Source organism: Mobula birostris, chromosome 8 (assembly GCF_030028105.1).
Source record: "Mobula birostris isolate sMobBir1 chromosome 8, sMobBir1.hap1, whole genome shotgun sequence".
Classification (NCBI taxonomy): Eukaryota; Metazoa; Chordata; class Chondrichthyes; order Myliobatiformes; family Myliobatidae; genus Mobula; species Mobula birostris.
The window spans coordinates 116332525-116353142 of record NC_092377.1 but is presented as its reverse complement, the minus strand read 5'-3'; the positions used below and the strand labels follow the sequence as shown (position 1 = coordinate 116353142).

The 20618-nt window shown below is 43.1% G+C and overlaps 1 protein-coding gene across 2 annotated transcripts in view; it reads right to left on the bottom strand.

The window, feature by feature from the left end:
- LOC140201617 (deubiquitinase DESI2) overlaps nucleotides 1-20618 on the bottom strand; it is a 179563-nt gene that overhangs the window by 8448 nt on the left and 150497 nt on the right. The window contains exon 5 of one of the 2 annotated variants that reach the window (XM_072265992.1): nucleotides 60-2613. The exons of the other annotated variant lie outside the window; for it this stretch is intronic. Coding sequence (XP_072122093.1) covers nucleotides 2374-2613 — 240 coding nt within the window. The 3' untranslated portion in view covers nucleotides 60-2373. Of the gene's footprint in view, nucleotides 1-59; nucleotides 2614-20618 lie in introns of those variants that run through there. 2 annotated transcript variants of the gene reach the window in all.

Here is a 20618-nt window from a genome sequence, read left to right as displayed (position 1 = left end):
GATTATGGGTGTGAGAAACTGAATTCCTAAAACTAAAACACATTTAAAAAACAACCAAGTTTTACAATAAACAATTCTTTAATGTTGCCATCACATCATTTATTCAAAAAATAAAGTACAAGAATTACTTTTAAAGTATGCAAGGTTTGGAATAGTAAAGGGCTTACTACCTACATATTTTAATGGAATATTTAACTGGAACAAACCTTACAGCTACTGGAGTGGAAAACACATTTTGGATGAGGTATTTTGGATGAATTGACCTGGATTATCAATAGTACCCTATATCATAATTAAAAGGCACCTCACAGATGTACCCTGGCAATTGAGTGCGTATGCTCTGGATCGACCAAGAGATGATGCTGTGCAGGCTTACACAACCTTTACACAATGTATAATGACTGCTATTAATATCCACAACTCTTGCTCAGTAAGGTAGTGCTCCACCTTAGAGTCAGTGGGATTGTACAAGTTTTTGAGAACAATTTCAGAGAATAGGGCAACCACAAATCTGCTTACAGAAATGAACCAAGTAGCAGCCTCATAATGCTTATTATTCTTCAGCAATGCATGCTGCCAAATTATTTCTTACGACTTCAAGCAACAAAACTCAGAAGGGTGGGCAGATTTGAATTCATCTGTCCTTGAGCCTCCTCTCAGACAGAAGCAACAAGAGAAAGGGAGAACAAACACTGGACTGGAATTAACTTTATGCTTACATAAACAACAATGGCAAATGATCCTGACAGCAGTTATGTTGCCAGCAAGAGTCAGGCAGTGTTAGGAATACTACTAAAACAGCAACATAATCCTTGGCAGGGTGTCAAGAGCTCCTATTTGAAGCACAATTAGATTTAGGAATCAACTTCAATCAAAATTATATCAGCTCCAACTAGTGTCACAATGTTAACAGTAAAAGATGTAAAAGACTTGGTAATATTACTGTTTATGTATAATATCAAATGCATTTGAATAAAAACCAGCTTATTATGCTTTCGTTACTTATCTGTAGGCTGACTAACAAGTTCTGATTAGCATGGTACCCAAGGAGGATTTATGTACAAGCACAGATCACAATGCCTCTTTAAGTAACCTTGTACAAGTTTAAGATAGTCTGTAGAAAATTTCTAAGGCACACAACAGTGCAAAGTATCAACTGCAAGGACAACTTGTTAAGGGTTGCTGAGACAAAACTAAAATAAAGGAATAAGGGTTTGGACCAGTTTGAGATGGTTACATTATTTATGCTGAGCTGGCTGGAACAGCACATGACCAAAACACCACCTAAGAATACAGTAAATCACTTCTGGAGGGAAAACTTACATCACAAAATCCCAGAGTCAAAATGATTCCATTCTTTTAAAAAAATTGTTTCAAATTGCATGATTCACAATAGTCTAAGTATACATCTTAAAGTGCTAATTTCTCCTAGAATGTAATTAACTATAGAGTTTCAAGATTTAAAAAAATTTTTCAGATGCAACTGCTAATGTTAAAGTTTAAAAAGACAATGTACAATACCACTTGAATGGGGCATCCTCATGGTATGCCAGGTAGTTTTGGTTAGTTCCACTTACTGTCCAATGCAGTTGAAGAGGTCTTGTATTCTTTGCCCCAAGAACACTAATTATTTCATTTTAAGAAAAAAAAACAAGTTCCCTGTTCAGAAAATGCTGGTGAAAAGCTTATTGCTCACTATGTTTTAGATTGTGTCCAGCAACATTTTAACTTTGCATTTTGTAGACTGGTACAGTTTTGGAAGCTTTTAAAAAGATTTTTGTTTTATAAATAGAAGTATTTTTAAAATAAAGAACACTTGGAAAGTCTAGCAACTGTTTTCTATTTTAATCATGGAGTGTGTGGGATTGAAAATTATGCAAAAAAAGCCATTGAATATACCCCAGCAAATGAACAGTTTCATTACTGTACCAGTCCACTTCAAAGATTGCTTAAAAAGATAAAATCACTACTACTGGTCATTAGTGTTGATCCCAGTTTTAGCAACATGGGACATTGTAAACAATTATCCAAAATACTGTCATATGAACCTTACAATGTAAGTTCTTTGCAATGACCCCTCTTCAAGCCTCAGAAAGTGGTGTGTGTCCTTTGCACACGCGTTCTCTCTCTCTCTCTCTCTCTCTCTCTCTCTCTCACACACACACACACACACACACACACACACAGAACAAAAGCTACAAAAACAAAAACAGTTGATTCTAGGTAAAACACTTGAGAAAATGTAAAACAAAACCCCAGAACATTCAGCAACCTGCAGCACAGTTCCTAACAATTGCAAATAGTTTCTTTTCTTAAAAATAAAAGGTCAGTTGCAAGTCTACAAGAAGTCAGTTCTTGAGTCACTGTGCAGGATCACAGTTTGGTATGGTGTCCTGGCCTCACTAACGTTGACTTAGATGTAGATCCTGAAGCCGTTGAAGCCACTGCCTCTTCTGCCTCCTCGAGCTCCTCCTGCAGCTCGTGGCTCACGCTGGTCTGGAGGGCAGCTGGTGTCAGCCATTCTTTCGGCAAGCAGCTCTGCAGGAATGGAATGCACGAACTGAAGTGAGCCAACCGATTGACCCACCGAGGGATCTCTTTCCCGCACAGGATCTGTTTGTTCAGAAAATTAAAAAATGGGCATTTTTATGTGGATTCGAAAAGCACAGCTTTTTAAAATGAAAAGCATAGATTCAATTCTTCATGGACAAATGAAAGTGCAGATTTGAAATTCCATCACTGGCAAAGCTCTCCCCACCATTGAGCACATCTACAAGGAACACTGCCACAATTGACCACGTTCTCTTCTCTCTGTTGCCATCAGGAAGGAAGTACAGGAGCATTAGGTCCCACAGCACTGGGTTCAGGAATAGTTATTACTGTCCTGAACCAGTGTGGACAACTTCACTCACCTCAACACTGAACTAATTCCACAACCTACTGACTCACTTTCAAGGACTCTACAATTCATGTTCTCAATATTTATTACTTACTTATTATTTGTTTTTCTTATATTTGCACACTTTGCCTTTTGTTGCACATAGATTGTTTGTCTTTGAGTTTTTCATTTATTCTACTGTATTTCTTTGTTGTACTGTGAAAGCCCACATGAAGAGAAATCTGACATATACGTACTTTGATAATAATTTAATTTGATTCTGAGACTGAAGTCTCAGATGTGCACAGCAAAGCACAAAATTTCTCTCCCTTAAACTTGTACTTCTACTCAACTTCTGGCTAACACCAGAGGGCACAGTTTTAAGGTGGTTGGTAGTAGGTAAGGTGGTTGGAGTTTCTGCGCATGCGCCGGTCGTACATGCAGCTGGTTACAGTTGCTCCGCAGTTTCTTACCTTTAAACTTTTTAACTTAGTTAGTTGCTGTATTTTTTTTCTCATGGTAACACGTTGAAGCTGCACCCTCTCTAACATGCTGGTGGAGAGTTTTACTTGTTTATTTTAGCGCTGGAATTAGTTACATTCGGACACGTCTCGCTAACGTGGCAGCAGGATGGCCGCATTGTGTATTCCAGGGACCAATTGATGGCGCTCATGCCCGCTGGTTCAGCGAACAGAGCAGCGGACATACCTGCTGAAATCTGGAGGAAAACACACAGAGGATGCAGAGGGGGATCAAAAAGGCGAGGGAAGAGGACCAGGTCGAGACAACAGAGGCTTTTGGAGAACAGAAGTTAGAAGCCTTGTCTCCCCTCTCTTATCATGGGAAACGTGAGATCGCTGGGGAATAAAATGGACGAACTGACTGCGCTTGTCAGGAGTCAAGAGAACATTTCGGGAGAGCAGTGTCATGTGCTTCACTGAGACGTGGCTGCATGAGGACATACCCGATCAAAGTGTCTCCATAGAGGGCTTCCAGACCGTTCGAGCTGACCGGAATTGCACTGAGAGCGGTAAGCGTAAAGGAGGGGGGCTGGTGGTTCTGGTAAATAACAGATGGTGCAATCCTGGCATATTACGATCAAGGAACAGGTCTGTACCCCGGATATTGAACTTTTTGCTGTTGGACTCCGGCCATATTATTTGCCAAGGGAAATCTCGCATGCAATTGTGGTTGTTGTGTACATCCCTCCCTCTGCCAACCCGACGTCGGCATGTAACATCATTTACACCGTCATAGCCAGACTACAAACCCAGCACCCGAGTGCCCTCATTACCATCTCGGGTGACTTCAACCAGGTTACCATGGCTAGAACACTGCCCAACTTCACGCAGTATGTGAGCTGTACAACCAGAGGGGAGAGGACTCTGGATTTGATGTACGCTAACGTTAAGGATGCATACAGCTCCTCTCCCCTCCCCCCACTGGGAAGGTCAGATCACAACCTGGTGCATCTAAAACCCTGCTACGTGCCTCTGGTGAAGAGTAAACCTACAACCTCGAGGACAGTGAGAAAATGGTCGGAGGAGGCTTATGAGGCGCTCCAGGGTTGTTTTGAGGTGACAGACTGGCAGGCACTCTGTGAGCCACATGGAGAGGATATTGATGGGCTCACAGAGTGCATCACTGATTACATCAACTTCTGTGTGGACTGCAATGTTCCAACAAGAACTGTCCTTTGTTATTCAAATGACAAGCCATGGATGACAAAGGACAATAAGGACATCCTGAACGCTAAAAAGAGGGTGTTTAGAGATGGAAATATGGAGGAGCTGAGGGCAATATAGAGGGACCTGAAAGCCAGGATCAGGGAAGCTAAAGACAGGCACAGGAGGAAGCTTGAGTGGAAACTCCAGCAGAACAACATGAGAGAGGTCTGGAGGGGGATGAGGACCATCACTGGGTTCCGGCAAACTAGCAACAGAGGAGCGGAAGGCAGTGTGGACAGGGCCAATGAACTTAACCTGTTCTTTAACAGATTTGACAGTGTGGCCCCTGCCCATCCCACACATAAGCCATCTGTTGTCGGCCCCCAACCAACACATATTCCACTCTCCCCTCCTACCCCTCCTCACAGTCCCCCACCCTGCTCTCATGACTATACCACTTCCCCACACGAAACCACCACGGTGGGCTTCACAGCTCTACAGGTGAGAAGACAGCTGAAACCTCTCAACACAAGCAAGGCTGCAGGACCCGATGGTGTCAGTACCAGGGTGCTCAAAGCCTGTGCCCCTCAGCTATGTGGAGTACTTTGCCATGTATTCAACCTGAGCCTGAGGCTCTGGAGGGTTCCTGTATTGTGGAAGATGTTCTGCCTCATCCCTGTGCCGAAGGCGCCGCGCCCCAGCGGCCTCAATGACTACAGACCAGTGGCATTGACCTCCCACATCATGAAGACCCTGGAGAGACTTGTTCTGGAGCTGCTCCGGCCTATGGTCAGGCCACACTTAGATCCCCTCCAGTTCGCCTACCAGCCCCGACTAGGACTTGAGGGTGCCATCGTCTTCCTGCTGAACCATGTCTATGCCCACCTGGACAAGCCAGCAAGCACTGTGAGGGTCATGTTTTTTGACTTCTCCAGTGCGTTCAACACCATCCGCCCTGCTCTGCTGGGGGAGAAGCTGACAGCGATGCAGGTGGATGCTTCCCTGGTATCATGGATTCTTCATTACCTGACTGGCAGGCCACAGTACATGTGCTTGCAACGCTGTGTGTCCGACAGAGTGATCAGCAGCACTGGGACTCCACAGGGGACTGTCTTGTCTCCCTTTCTCTTCACCATTTACACCTCGGACTTCAACTACTGCACAGAGTCTTGTCATCTTCAGAAGTTTCCGGATGACTCTGCCATCGTTGGATGCATCAGCAAGGGAGATGAGGCTGAGTACAGGGCTACGGTAGGAAACTTTGTCACATGGTGTGAGCAGAATTATCTGCAGCTTAATGTGAAAAAGACTAAGGAGCTGGTGGTAGACCTGAGGAGAGCTAAGGTACCGGTGACCCCTGTTTCCATCCAGGGGTTCAGTGTGGACATGGTGGAGGATTACAAATACCTGGGGATACGAATTGACAATAAACTGGACTGGTCAAAGAATACTGAGGCTGTCTACAAGAAGGGCCAGAGCCGTCTCTATTTCCTGAGGAGACTGAGGTCCTTTAACATCTGCTGGACGATGCTGAGGACGTTCTACGAGTCCCTGGTGGCCAGTGCTATCATGTTTGCTGTTGTGTGCTGGGGCAGCAGGCTGAGGGTGGCAGACACCAACAGAATCAACAAACTCATTCGTAAGGCCAGTGACGTTGTGGGGATGGAACTGGACTCTCTCACGGTGGTGTCTGAAAAGAGGATGCTGTCTAAGTTGCATGCCATCTTGGTCAATGTCTCCCATCCACTACATAATGTACTGGGTGGGCACAGGAGGACATTCAGCCAGAGACTCATCCCACCGAGATGCAGCACTGAGCATGATAGGAAGACATTCCTGCCTGTGGCCATCAAACTTTACAACTCCTCCCTTGGAGGGTCAGACATCCTGAGCCAATAGGCTGGTACTGGACTTATTTCTTAATTTACTGGCATAATTTACATATTACTATTTAACTATGTATGGTTCTATTACTAGTTATTATTTATGAAGCAACTGTAACAAAAACCAATTTCCCCTGGGATTAATAAAGTATGACTATGACTAGGTACAGAAGAGATGTCCGGTAAGTTTTTTTACACAGAGAGTGAGTGCATGGTATTGGCTGCTGGCAACGGCGGTGGAGGTGGACACGGCACGGTCTTTTAAGAGACTCCTGGATAGGTACATGGAGCTTAGAAAAATAGAGAGCTATGGGTAACCTTAAGTAATTTCTAAAGTAAGGACATGTTCGGCACAGCATTGTGGGCTAAAGGGCCTGTACTGTGCTGTAGATTTTCTATATTTCTAACTTCTAAAAGCCTCTTGCTACTCAACTACTATAAGCCATTGGTTAGACCGCACTTGGGAGAATTGAGAGAAATTTAGGCCCTTTACGTAGGGAAGGATGTGCTAGCATTGGAGAATGAACCTGAGAATGGAAGGGTTAACATATGAGGAGCATTCTAAGCCTGTTTTTGCTGGAGTTCAGAAGAATGTGGGGCGGGGCGGGGCGGGGGGGTCTCATTGATACCTAGCCCTTTCAAAATTTGGCAGATACAATGGACATGAAGATGTTTCCTATAGTGAGGAACAGAGGGCACAATCTCTCGTTCCCTTAGAACAGAGATAAGTAATTTCTATAACCAGAGGATTATAGAATCTGTGGAATTCAATGCCACACACAGCTGTGGATGCTAAATCACCACTGGGTATAATGGTGAGAAGGCAGGCAAATTGGGTTAAATTACTCAGTCTGTGTAATCACAAATGAGGACTATTAAAGTTCTTGCTGGTTCCAGTGGCAAACTTCAGGGTTTTTGTGTGTTGTGACATTCACTGAACCTCACTGACAATGTTCAAAGGAAAGAGAGAGACTGTGGGGGTTATATAACTCAGCACAGACTGAAGATCAACATTCTATATCCCAGTTTTGTGGCCCAACTCTGTAGGATAAGTGAAAGCTGTCACAGAGCAATGATATTTGATGGTCAGGTCAAACCTACCCAAAAACAATGATGATGAAGATCTGAAACAAGAGAAACTGTTGGAAATACATACCGTAGATCAGATTGTTTGTTTGGAAAAGAATTACAGTTAATATTACAGGTCAAAAAGTTATTGACCTTAAAACATTGCTCGTTTCTCCACAGTTGCTGCCCGACTTGCTGAGTTAGTCAAGCATTTCCTGCTTGTACTTTGAGCACTCTATGTAACCAGTTATGCTCCAACTATCCTTTCATACACACACTGTGTCTTTTTGGCTAATCTACTCCGCTCATTGGGTGCTGCAGTAGGGTAGCTGTTAGTGCAATGCTATTACAGCTTGAGGAGTCCTGGAGTGCAATTCCAGCACCGCCTATGGGTCCTCTCCATGGTATGCGTAGGTTTTACCCATGTGCTCTAGTTTCCTCCCACAGTCCAAAGACTAACTGGTCATTGTAAGTTATCCTGTAATTAGGTTACGGTTAAATTGAGGGTTGCTGGCTGGCCTGGCTGGAAGGGCTGGAAAGGCCTACTCCAAGCTGTGTCACTATTTAAAATAAAAATAAAAAATAAATAATGCAAGCAGTCCATAATCAAGAGCCTGTGGCAACATGAATCTGGCTACAGTACACCTTTCTCAAAAAGGAAGACATGATGGATTTTAGCACATGATCCAAGCTGACTTTCAAGAACAGAAGATTTATGCTGTAACATTAGTGATTCATTCTTTAAATGAGACAATAATCAGAGGCATCTGGAATTCTCCTGACATTATTCAATGGGGAACTAGGGAGTTTCTCCTAGTAATTTATACTGCAAAGAACAGGACCACTTCCATGTTCGCTTCATTTGTGATTTTGGGAAGCTTGCCAAGTACAAACTACAGCCAAGGATCAGCTTATGGCATGTAAATGCTGTGTGACTGTAATATTGATCACCGACTCGGCCATAATTTACTGGAGTTGATTTGTCCTTTGTTTTGAATAGGTTAAAATCTGAGGTAATTTCCATATCTTCCTGCAGATGCCAGTGTTATAACAGCTCTGAACAGCCTGGCAAAAGCAACGCTAGTTTGAGACTGTAACACTTCAGCTATACAGGCAAACAACAGGAATTCTGCAGATGCTGGAAATTCAAGCAACACACATCAAAGTTGCTGGTGAACGCAGCAGGCCAGGCAGCATCTCTAGGAAGAGGTACAGTCGACGTTTCAGGCAGAGACCCTTCATCAGGATGTGAGTCCTGACGAAGGGTCTCGGCTTGAAACGTCGACTGTACCTCTTCCTAGAGATGCTGCCTGGCCTGCTGCATTCACCGGCAACTTTGATGTGTGTAGCTATACAGGCAAGTTGTTGTTTGCTCCTGTGGCCTTTGTTATATCCAGTGCTCTTAACAATTCCTTGAACCAAATTTGCTGAACGCGGGCTTCTGCGATGGAAACTGAAGTCAAGATGGATCATCCACATTGGTTCATGAACGCAATGTCCCACTTCTGATTAGGTTAAAGATTAGCTTTATTTGTCACATGTACATCGAAACAAGAGTGAAGTACAACATTTACAACAACAACCAACACAGCCCGAAAACGTGCAAGTGTCACCATGCTTCGCTACCAACAGAGCATGCCCATAACTCACTAACCCTAAGCCGTATTCCTTAGGAAACCAGAACACCTGGAGGAAACCCACATGCTCACGTACAAACTTCTTATAGACAGCAGCAGGAATTGAACCGTAAATCACTGGTGCTGTAATACTTATGCTAATCACTACTCTATGCTGTCCCCAATGGAACTTTCATCAGATCAATTAGCTGTGGGAATGCAGCAATCTAACACTGAAAACAGTAAATGCTTTCAATCTCCATTCACATATTTGTAAACTAAGTTTTTTAAAAAAGATTCCAAACTTTCTCAAAATTTTGGGCAGTTCCCACCAAATTCCTGACTGATCGACAAGTTTTGAATAACTAGTATCTAAATTTCAAAGCAACCAATCATAGAATGCTGTGGTGCTTGACCACTTCTGTACATTACAGTACATCAAAATACAAGAATCAAACCAGACACAAAGTTAACATTTAGATAGCATTCAAATTTTTAAGATTGCAACAGAAATAGTAAACAAGTTTCAGTTTAATTCTGAGCGATTTCTTGAAGCTTTAGTGACTTGTATTTCTAACACAATTAGCTGAAAGTGAAGAACTCAGATTGTGATATATAAAAACTTAACTATTAACCTGTCATCAACAGGAAAACTACTGAATATTGAAAAGACTAGATAGTGTGGACATGCAGAGTATGTTTCCTACAGTGGGAGAGCCTAGAAACAGAAGGCACAGTCTTAGAATACTAGCATATTCCTTTAGAACAGAGAAGAGTAAGAATTTCTACAGAAAGAGGGCAACGAATCTGTGCTACAATTCATTGTCACAGACAGCTATGGAGGCAAAGTCATTGGGCATACTTAAAGCAGAGGTTGATAGGATCTTTAGTAGTAAGGGAGCTGAAGGTTATGGGGAGAAGGAAGGAGAATGGGGTTGGAAGGAAAAAATAAAACAGCCTTGATCAAATGGTGGAACTGACTCAAAGGGACAAATGGCCCAATTTGGTCATTCATATGTGAACAATAAAGACAAAGAAGCTGAAAATGCACAACAAACTTACTGAATCCTCATAGCAGAATCAGAATCAAGTTTAATGTCACTGGCATACGTTGTGTTGTTTACACAAAACGTCTAAAGATTACATTAAGAAATGTATATATAAAATTAAATTAAATAAGTAGGACATAAAAAGAGCAAAATAACAGTGGCTATTTTGCCAATAATGTGGCTATCCATGAACAATGAGCGGGCATTGAAGACAGCCTCTTCAACAGCAACACAAAGAAGGCATTCCAACTGGTGAGAGATCTTACCAAAGAAAAACAAGCCAAAGTGAACACTATCCAAGACAAAAATGGCAGAAGTCTCACAAAAGGAAATAATGGAAAGGTAGACAGAGTACTTTTCAGAACTGTACAACTACTAGAGCAAAGGGGAACCAAGCGTGCTGAATGTGCAGGAATCTTCCAAAGAGGATGACTATCCAATCATGCGTGAAGAAGTTGAAGCCGCAATACGATCACTGAAGTGCGGGAAGTCAGCAGGAGTTGACAACATTCTTGCTGAACTGCTGAAGCATGGAGGAGAGGTCACGATAGACATGCTTACCACCATCTGCAATAAGATCTGGTGGCAGACAGGTGAATGGCCGACACCTTGGACTCAGTCACTGATCATTGTGCTTCCCAAGAAAGGCAATCTCCAACTTTGCCAGAATTACCATACCATCAGTTTGCTCAGCCATGTAAGCAAGGTAATGCTCAGAATCCTCTTGAACAGCCTGAGACCTCAGGCAGAAGACATCATTGCCGAGGAACAAGCAGGCTTCCGTAAGGGCAGAAGCACCACTGAGCAGATTTTCAACCTCTTTGTGAGAAACACCTTCAGCACCAGACAGAGTCCAAGAAGGCGTTTGACAGAGGCTGGCATGATGCCTTATGGGCCACCATTAAGAAATTCAACATGGCACAGAAGCTGATTCATACAATCCATCAACTTTATGCCAAGGCAACCAGTGCAGTACTCGCGCAGGGCACCATCGGGGAGAGGTTCCGTACCTCTGTAGGAGTCTATCAGGCCTGCCTCCTCTCCACCACTCCCTTCAACGTCTTCCTGGAACAAAGCATGAGTGTTGCCCTTGAAGATCATGTGGGCACAGTCAGCATCAGAGGGAGGAACATCACAAACCTAAGATTTACTGACCAGGTTGATGGACTTGCAGGAAAAGAGGACGAACTGGCCAACCTGGTCAGCCATCTTGACAGAAACTCCACAAAGTTTGGAATGGAAATAAGTGCCGAGAAAACCAAGCTCATGGCCATCACAACAGACATCTGAGTTTACAGTCAGAAACTTGAAACAGTGCAGCAGTTTAAATACCTGGAGGCAATCATCAGAGATGAAGGATCAAGACCAGAAGTCCTGGCAAGAACCGCACAGACAATGACTGCACTATCCAAACTCAAGACAATATGGAAAGACAGCAACATCACCATGAAGTACAAGATCAGACTCCTGCGTGCATTGGTATTCTCCATCTTCCTGTAGGCATGTGAGACATGGACCCTCACAGCAGAGCTACAGAGGAAGATACAGGCACTGGAAATGAGATGCTATCACAATAACTTGGGCATCTCATATTTGGACCACATCACAAACAAACAGGTCCGCAAGACCATCCAGCACCACATTGGCCCCCATGAAGACCTTCTCACAATGGTGAAGAAAAGAAAGCGGAGATGGTACGGCCACGTAACAAGATCCAGTGGCCTTGCAAAGACCGTTCTACAAGGAACTGTGGAGGGGAAAAGAAAGAGGTAGGCAGAGGAAAAGATGGACAGGCAACATTAAAGAATGCACAGGGAAAACATTTGCAGTGACCCAGGCTCTGACACACAACTGCAACAGATGGAACAGACTGGTGCAAACTTGTCATGACAGCGCCCCGACAACTCCCCCAGGAGTTAAGGGCGTAAGGAAGGAAGGAAGGAAGTGTTCATGGGTTGGTTCATTGTCTTTTCAGAAATCTGATGGCAGAGGAGAAGCTGTTCCTAAAAAGTTGAGTGTTTGTCTTTAGCCATAAACCTCCTTCCTAATGGTAGTAATGAGAGAGGGCATGTCCAAGGAGATAAAGACCCTTAATGATGGATGTCTCCTTTTTGAAGCATCATCTTTTGAAGGTGGCCTCAATGCCGGTGAGGCTAGTGCCAGGATAGAACTGGCTGAGTTTGTAAACTTTGTCAGCCTTTTCTGGTCCTGTACAGTGTGCCTCCATGCCAGATGTTGATACAACCAGTTAGAATGCTCTCTATGGTACATCTGTAGAAATTTGCTAGACTTTGGTGACATACCAAGTTACCTCAAATTCCTAATGAAACATAGCCACCGTCGTGCCTTCTTTGTAATTGTATCAATATGTTGGGCCCAAGATAGATCTTCAGGGATGTTGAAACCCAGGAACTTGAAACTGCTCATCCATCCCATGCTGAGGACTGCTGTGTGTTCTCTCAACTTGCACTTGCTGAAGACCACAATCAATTCCTTGGTCTCAGTAACATTGAGTACAAGGTTGTTGATGCGACACCATTCAACCAGCTATCTCACTCCTGTACACCTCCTAGTCAAATTCTGAGATTCTCTCAACAACGGTTGTGTCATTGGCAAATTTATAGCTGAGCTGTGCCTAGCCACACAGTAAACAGTAAAGGATCCAGTTGCAGAGGGAGGTACAGTGGCCCAGGTTTTGGAGCTTGTTGATTAGAACTGATTGGCTGATTGTGTTGAACACTGAGCTGTAATCAATAAACAGCAGCTTAACACTGGTATTGCTGTTGTTCAGGTGATCCAAGGCTGAATGGAGAGCCTGTGATGTTGCATTCACTGTAGACCTATTGTGGCGGTAGGTCCAAGTCCCTGCTTAGTCAGGAGTTGATTCTAGTCATAACCAACCACTCAAAGCACTTCATCACAGTAGATGTGAATGTGACTGGGTGATAGTCGTTGAAGATCCACTTCCTGCTCTTCTTAGGCACTGGTATGATTGACACTCTGTTGAAGCAAGTGGGAACCTCTGACTGCAGCAGTGAGATTGAAGATGTCCTTGAACACTCCTGCCAGTTGGCCTTCAGTGCCACCAGACACGACATCGGGGCTTGACATCTGGCAAGTGTTCACCTTCTAGAAAGATATTCTAACGTTGACCTCCGAGACAGAGATCATAGGGTCACTAGGTTCCACAGGGATTTATTCTCCCTTTCAAAGCATGCATAAAAATCACTTAGCTCATCTAGGAATGAAGCATCACAGCCATTCATGATATTAGGTTTTGTCTTGTAGGAACTAATGTCCTACAAACCCTGCCAAAGCTGACTTGCATCCAATTCAGTCTCTAACTTCAATTGGAATTGTTTCTTCGTTCTTAAAATAGTCTGGTGTCCTATCCGGGGGGGGGGGGGGTGGGGGGAGTCTCGTATTCTCAGTCGCTTCATGCCACGGAAACCGGCATAAGCACCAGCCTGATGGGCCACGAGGCTCGTGACAGACTTTAATCTTAAAATAGCCTTCTGTATGTTGTACCTAAACAGTTCTGCATCACAGGTCCTGAGTGCCAAAGATCAAGCACTCAGCAGACTACAGTCCTCATGTCAGTATGCTCTCTATCGCAGGTCAGTAAAAATTGACCAGCAATTTTTGAGGCAAATTTGCTCTCCTTAAACACTTCAGGTAATATAGTCGCTGTTGTGCCTTCCATACTAATGAGGTTGTGTTGATGAACCAAGCTCCTCAGTGATGTTTATCTTCAAAACCTTGAAAGTGGAGACCCTTTCCACTACCTCACCTTTTATGAATAGTGGGGCTTCATGGAGTCCTGATGTAGAGTGATAAGTTGTGATTCCTACACCAATCATACAGAAGACCATAAAATATGAGAGCAAAATTAGGCCATTAAATGCATCGAGTCTGCTCTGCTATTTCATCATGACTGATCCAATTTTCTTCTTAGACCCAATCTCCAGTATTCTCCCCGTATCCCTTCAAGAATCTATCAACCACTGCCTTAAAGATACAAAAAAACTTGGTCTCCACAGCTGCCTGTAGCAAAGAATTCCACAGATTCACCACTCTCTAACTAAAGAACTTTCTCCTCATCTCTGTTCTAAAATGACACCCCTCCTTTCTTAGGCTGTGTCCTCTGGTCTTCAACTCTCCACACCCACTCTGTCGACACTTTGCACTATTTGATAGGTTTCAATGATGTCATCCTTCATTCTTCTGAATCCTAGTGAATACAGGCCCAGAGCCATCAAACACTCTTCATATGACAAGTTACTCAATCCTGGAATCATTTTATTGAGTCTTTTTTGAACCCTCTCCAGTTTCAGCACATCCTTTCTAAGATAAAGGGCCTGAAGCTACTCATAATATTTCCAGTGAGGCCTCACCTGTGCTTTATAAAGTCTCAACATTACATCCTTGCTTTAATATTCTAGTCCTCTTGAAATGAATGCAAACAATGCATTTGCCCTCCTCACCACAAAACACAAATTAGTCTATAGGGAATCCAGCAGAAGAACCCCAGGTCCCTTTGTGCCTCATTTTTTTGTATTTTCTCTCCATTTAGAAATAGTCAACCCTTTCATTTCTTCGACCAAAGTGCATGACCATACACCTCCTGACACTGTATTCCATCTGCCATATCTCTGCCCATTCTCCTAATCTAAGTTCTTCTGTAGCCTCTCAACTTCCTCAGAACTACCTGCCCTCCACTTATCTTCATATCATCTGCAAACTTTGCAACTAAGCCATTAATCCCCTCATCCAAATCATTGACATATAGTGTAAAAAAGAATCGGTCCCAACACAGACCCCTCCTGAACACCACTAATCACTAGCAGCCAAGCAGAAAAGGCTCCCTTCATTCCCACCATTTGCCTCCTGCCAATCAGCCACTGCTTTATCTATGCTAGAATATTTCCTGTAATACCATGGGCTCATAGCTTGTTTAGCAGCCTTATGTGTGGCACCTTGTCAAAGGCCTTCTGAAAATCCAAATACAGAACATCAATTAATTTGCCTTTGTCTATCCTGCTTGTTATTTCTTCAAAGAATCCCAACAGATTTGTCAGGTTACATCTTCCCTTGAAGAAACAACACTGACTACAGCATTTTTTTATTGTGTGCCTCCAAGTACCCTGAGACTTCATCCTTAATAATCAACTCCAACATCTCCCCAACCACTGAGGTCTCACTAACTGGCCTATAGTTTCCTTTCTTCTGCCTGTCTTCGTTCATGAAGAGTTTCACACCTCCTCCCTATATGCAGATTTGTTATTAGTCTGTGATGAGACCAATCTCAGTTGTGTCGCCTGCAAATTTGATGACTGAGTTTGTAGCATGAACAGGATTGCAGTCATAGGTGAAGGGAGCAGTGAAATGGGCTCAAAACAGTCCTGTTTAGTGTTTGGGGGGGTGGAATTGGTGATCTGCACTTGCCTAGTTGCACTGCCTGGATACGATTAGTGAGAAAGTCCAAGATCCAAATACAGGATGATGTGCCGAGACCTAAATTATGAAGCTTGACAGTCAGCTTGTTTGGTAATATGGTGTTAAAGGCCACGTGCTAATCAGTGGAAAGCATTCTGATGTAGCTGTCTTTGTGCTCCAGCTGTTCCAGTATGGAGGCTAGTTTCTCCTTCCTCACCACTGGTCTATATGCTGGGACTGCTACCCTGACATGGTCCTGTAAAACGTCTGATACACTTTTGAATTCATTGTTCCCTTAACAATTACAGGTCTCCTCTGCCATTCCATCACAGCTGATTTATTATCCCTCTCAACCCCGTTCACTTGCCTTCTCCCTGTAACCTTTGGTGCCCTTGCCTATCAACCACCACTTCAAATATGCTCAATGACCTGGCCTCGACACCATCTAAGACATCCAAATAGCAGAAGTTTTTGTAATTATACCTATGTAGGTATAAAAACACCTATGTCAGGATGCTATTCATTGACTATAGCTCAGCATTTAATACCATCATTCCCACAATCCTGATTGAGAAGTTGCAGAACCTGGGCCTCTGTACCTCCCTCTGTAATTGGATCCTCCACTTCTTAACTGGAAGACCACAGTCTGTGTGGATTGGTGATAACATATCCTCTTCGCTGACAATCAACACTGGAGCACCTCAGGGGTGTGTGCGTAGCCCACTGCTCTACTCTCTGCATACATATGACTGTGTGGCTAGGCATAGCTCAAACACCATCTACAAATTTGCTGACGATACAACCATTGTTGGTAGAATCTCAGGTGGTGATGAGAGGGCGTCAGGAGTGAGATATGCCAACTAGTGGAATGGTGCCGTAACAACAACCTGGCACTCAACACCAGTAAGACGAAAAAGCTGATTGTGGACTTCAGGAAGGGTAAGACGAAGGAACACGTACCAATCCACATAGAGGGATCAATTGTAGAGAGAGTGAGCAGCTTCAAATTCCTGGGTGTCAAGTTCTCTGAGGATCTAACCTGGTCCCAACATATCGATGTAGTCATAAAGGAGGCAAGACAGCGGCTATACTTTATTAGGAGTTTGAAGCGATTTAGCATGTCAACAAATACGCTCAAAAACTTCTATGGTTGCACCTTGGAGAAGATTCTGACAGGCTGCATCACTGTCTGGTATGGAGGGGGTACTGCACAGGACTGAAAGAAGCTGCAGAAGGTTGTAAATCTAGTCAGCTCCATCTTGGGTACTAGCCTACAAAGTATCTAGGACATCTTTAGGAAGTGGTGTCTCAGAAAGGCAGCATCCATTATTAAAGACCTCCAGCACCCAGAGCATACACTTTTCTCACTGTTATCATCAGGTAGGAGGTACAGAAGCTTGAAGGCACACACTCAGCAATTCAGGAACAGCTTTTTCCCCTCTGCCATCCGATTCCTAAATAGACATTGAATTTTTGGACACTACCTCACCTTCTTTAATATACATTATTTCTATTTTTGCACATTATTTTTAATCTATTCAATATACATAATTGATTTACTTCTTTATTTTTTTTCTCTGCTAGATTATGTATTGCATTGAACTGTTGCTGCTAAGTTAACTAATTTCACGTCACATGCCGATGATAATAAACCTGATTCTGATGAGGAGGAACTGATTTTCCCAGAGAGTGGTGGATCTGTGGAATTCTCTGCCCAATGAAGCAGTGGAGGCTACCTCAGTAAATATATTTAAGACAAGGTTGGATAGATTTTTGCCTAGTAGGGGAATTAAGGGTTATGGGGAAAAGGCAGGTAGGTGGAGATGAGCCCATGGTCAGATCAGCCAAGATCTTATTGAATGGCAGAGCAGGCTCGATGGACCAGATGGCCTAATCCTGCTCCTATTTTTTACGTTCTTATGTTCTTATCCTCTAGCTCAAAGAATTCCATCTCCACTGTTCTAAGGTTTGATGGATGCATTACTTGGGTGTTTACTTTTTAACTGCAACTGAAGGCTAATCAAGTTACTGAATTAAATCAACAGATAACACAGGAAGGGATAAAAAAATCAAGTTACTTTCATATTTTTGGAAAATAAAATTAGCTTCTTGTGACTGCTTTCCAAAGCAGTGACTGTTGACTGTGATTGTGACTGTTGTTCTGGAGGGAAATTGTGTACCTCATGTGCACACAAAGGTCTCAAACCAGGTGAAAAATTATTATTTTGCTGGTTTCTCAAAAATGCAAACTGAGGGAGTATTTTGATCAGGATTGTTCCACAGGCCTTATTTTAAGCTCTCATTTGAAATATCGTGTTCTATCATGTCCTCTCGCTCAACTCTATCCAACTGAGCACAGAAGTCCACACGCTCGCTCCAATGCAATGCTGAGTGGGTCATTGGTAAACCTGCCTTTTGGATGCAAAACTGAGGTCCCATCTCTCAGATAAACATGAAAACTCAATAGATAAATCTCTCAGCAAACAAATCCTTATGTCTAATACCAAGGACATGCATTGAATGTGAGAAGGGGGATGTGAAGGGCAAGTTTTTTTTTTACTCAGAGTGGTGGATGCCTGGGATTCACTGCCTGGTAGAGACAAATACTTTAGAGTTTTTTAAGAGACTTTTTAGACAGGCACATGGATGCAAGGAAGATGGAGGGATATGAACAATGTGTAGGTATGAGGTATTAGTATTTGGGTGTTTTAGATTTGCTTTTTAGGTCTTTTCCTGTGCTGTACTGCTCTATGTTCTATGGCTTTACATGAACAAAATATTAATCATCCATCCCAAATTACTCCCAAGCCATTTCAATGTACAGTTAAGTGTCAACAATATTGCCATGCTTAACTTCCTTTCCTGAAGAGATTTTTTTACAGTGATTTTACACTAGTTTCAGAACTACTACTGCTTACATTAATTGTCAATTAATAAATTTATTCTGTGCTCCTTACATAGATGGTGTGCCAGAGGATTAGAGAGTAACAAATGTTACCCCCTAGATCAATAGGTGATTCAGTTACACCTTGGTGACATTACAGAATGATACAGCACAGAAACAGGCCCTTCAGCTCCACTTGTCCATGCCCAGCAAGATTCTCATCTAAGCTAGACCCAGATGCGCACATTCAGTCCATACCTCTCTAATCTTTCTTATCCATGTCCAAATGTCTTTTAATTTTTAATGAGCCTGCCTCAACTACTTCCTCTAGCAGCTTATTCCACAAACTGATCATCCTCTTACCCCTTTACTTCCTTTTCTTTTTAAATATTTTAATTAATTTTGCAAAATTATAAACAGAATAACAATATTAATATAAAGAGATTGGATTATCTTAAGACCATAAGACAAAGGAGCAGAAGTAGGCCATTCGGCCCATCGAGTCTGCTCTGCCATTTTATCATGAGCTGATCCACTTTCTCCTATTTAGTCCCTCTCCCCTGCCTTCTCACCATAACCTTTGATGCCCTGGCTACTCAGATACCTATTAATCTCTGCCTTAAATACACCCAATGACTTGGCCTCCACTGCTGCCCGTGGCAACAAATTCCATAGATTCACCACCCTCTGACTAAAAAAATTTCTTTGCATTTCTGTTCTGAATGGGCGCCCTACAATCCTTAAGTCATGCCCTCTCGTACTAGACTCCCCCATTATGGGAAACAACTTTGCCACATCCAGTCTGTCCATGCCTTTTAACATTCGAAATGTTTCTATGAGGTCTCCCCTCATTCTTCTAAACTCCAAGGAATACAGTCCAAGAGCAAACAAACGTTCCTCATATCTTAACCCTCTCATTCCTGGAATCATTCTAGTGAATCTTCTCTGTACCCTCTCCAACGTCAGCACATCCTTTCTTAAATAAGGAGACCAAAACTGCCCAGAGTACTCCAAGTGAGGTCTCACCAGCACCTTATAGAGCCTCAACATCACATCCCTGCTCCTATACTCTATTCCTCTAGAAATGAATGCCAACATTGCATTCGCCTTCTTCACTACTGACTCAACCTGGAGGTTAACTTTAAGGATATCCTGTACAAGGACTCCCAAGTCCCGTTGCATCTCAGAACTTTGAATTCTTTCCCCATTTAAATAATAGTCTGCCCGTTTATTTTTTCTGCCAAAGTGCATAACCATACACTTTCCAACATTGTACTTCATTTGCCACTTCTCTGCCCATTCTTCCAATCTATCCAAGTCTCTCTGCAGACTCTCCGTTTCCTCAGCACTACCGGCCCCTCCACCTATCTTTATATCGTCAGCAAACTTAGCCACAAAGCCATCTATTCCATAATCTAAATCGTTGATGTACAATGTAAAAAGAAGCGGCCACAACACTGATCCCTGCGGAACACCACTGGTAACCGGCAGACAACCAGAATAGGATCCCTTTATTCCCACTCTCTGTTTCCTGCCAATCAGCCAACGCTCTATCCACGTATGTAACTTTCCAGTAATTCCATGGGCTCTTATCTTGTTAAGTAGCCTCAAGTGTGGCACCTTGTCAAAGGCCTTCTGAAAATCCAAATATACAACATCCACTGCATCTCCCCTGTCTAGCCTACTGGTAATTTCCTGAAAAAATTGTAATAGGTTTGTCGGGCAGGATTTTCCTTTAAGGAATCCATGCTGAGTTCTGCCTATCTTGTCATATGCCTCCAGGTACTCTGTAACCTCATCCTTGACAATCGACTCCAACAACTTCCCAACCATGGATGTCAAGCTAAGAAGTCTATAATTTCCTTTTTGCTTCCTTGTTCCCTTATTAAATAGCAGAGTGACATTTGCAATCTTCCAGTCTTCCGGAACCATGCCAGAATCTATCGACTTTTGAAAGATCATCGCTAATGCCTCCGCAATCTCCACAGCTACTTCCTTCAGAACACGAGGGTGCATTCCATCTGGTCCAGGAGATTTATCTACCTTTAGCCTATTCAGCTTCCTGAGTACTTTCTCAGTCGTAATTGTGACTGTGCACACTTCTCTTCCCTGCCACCCTTGAGTGTCCGGTATACTG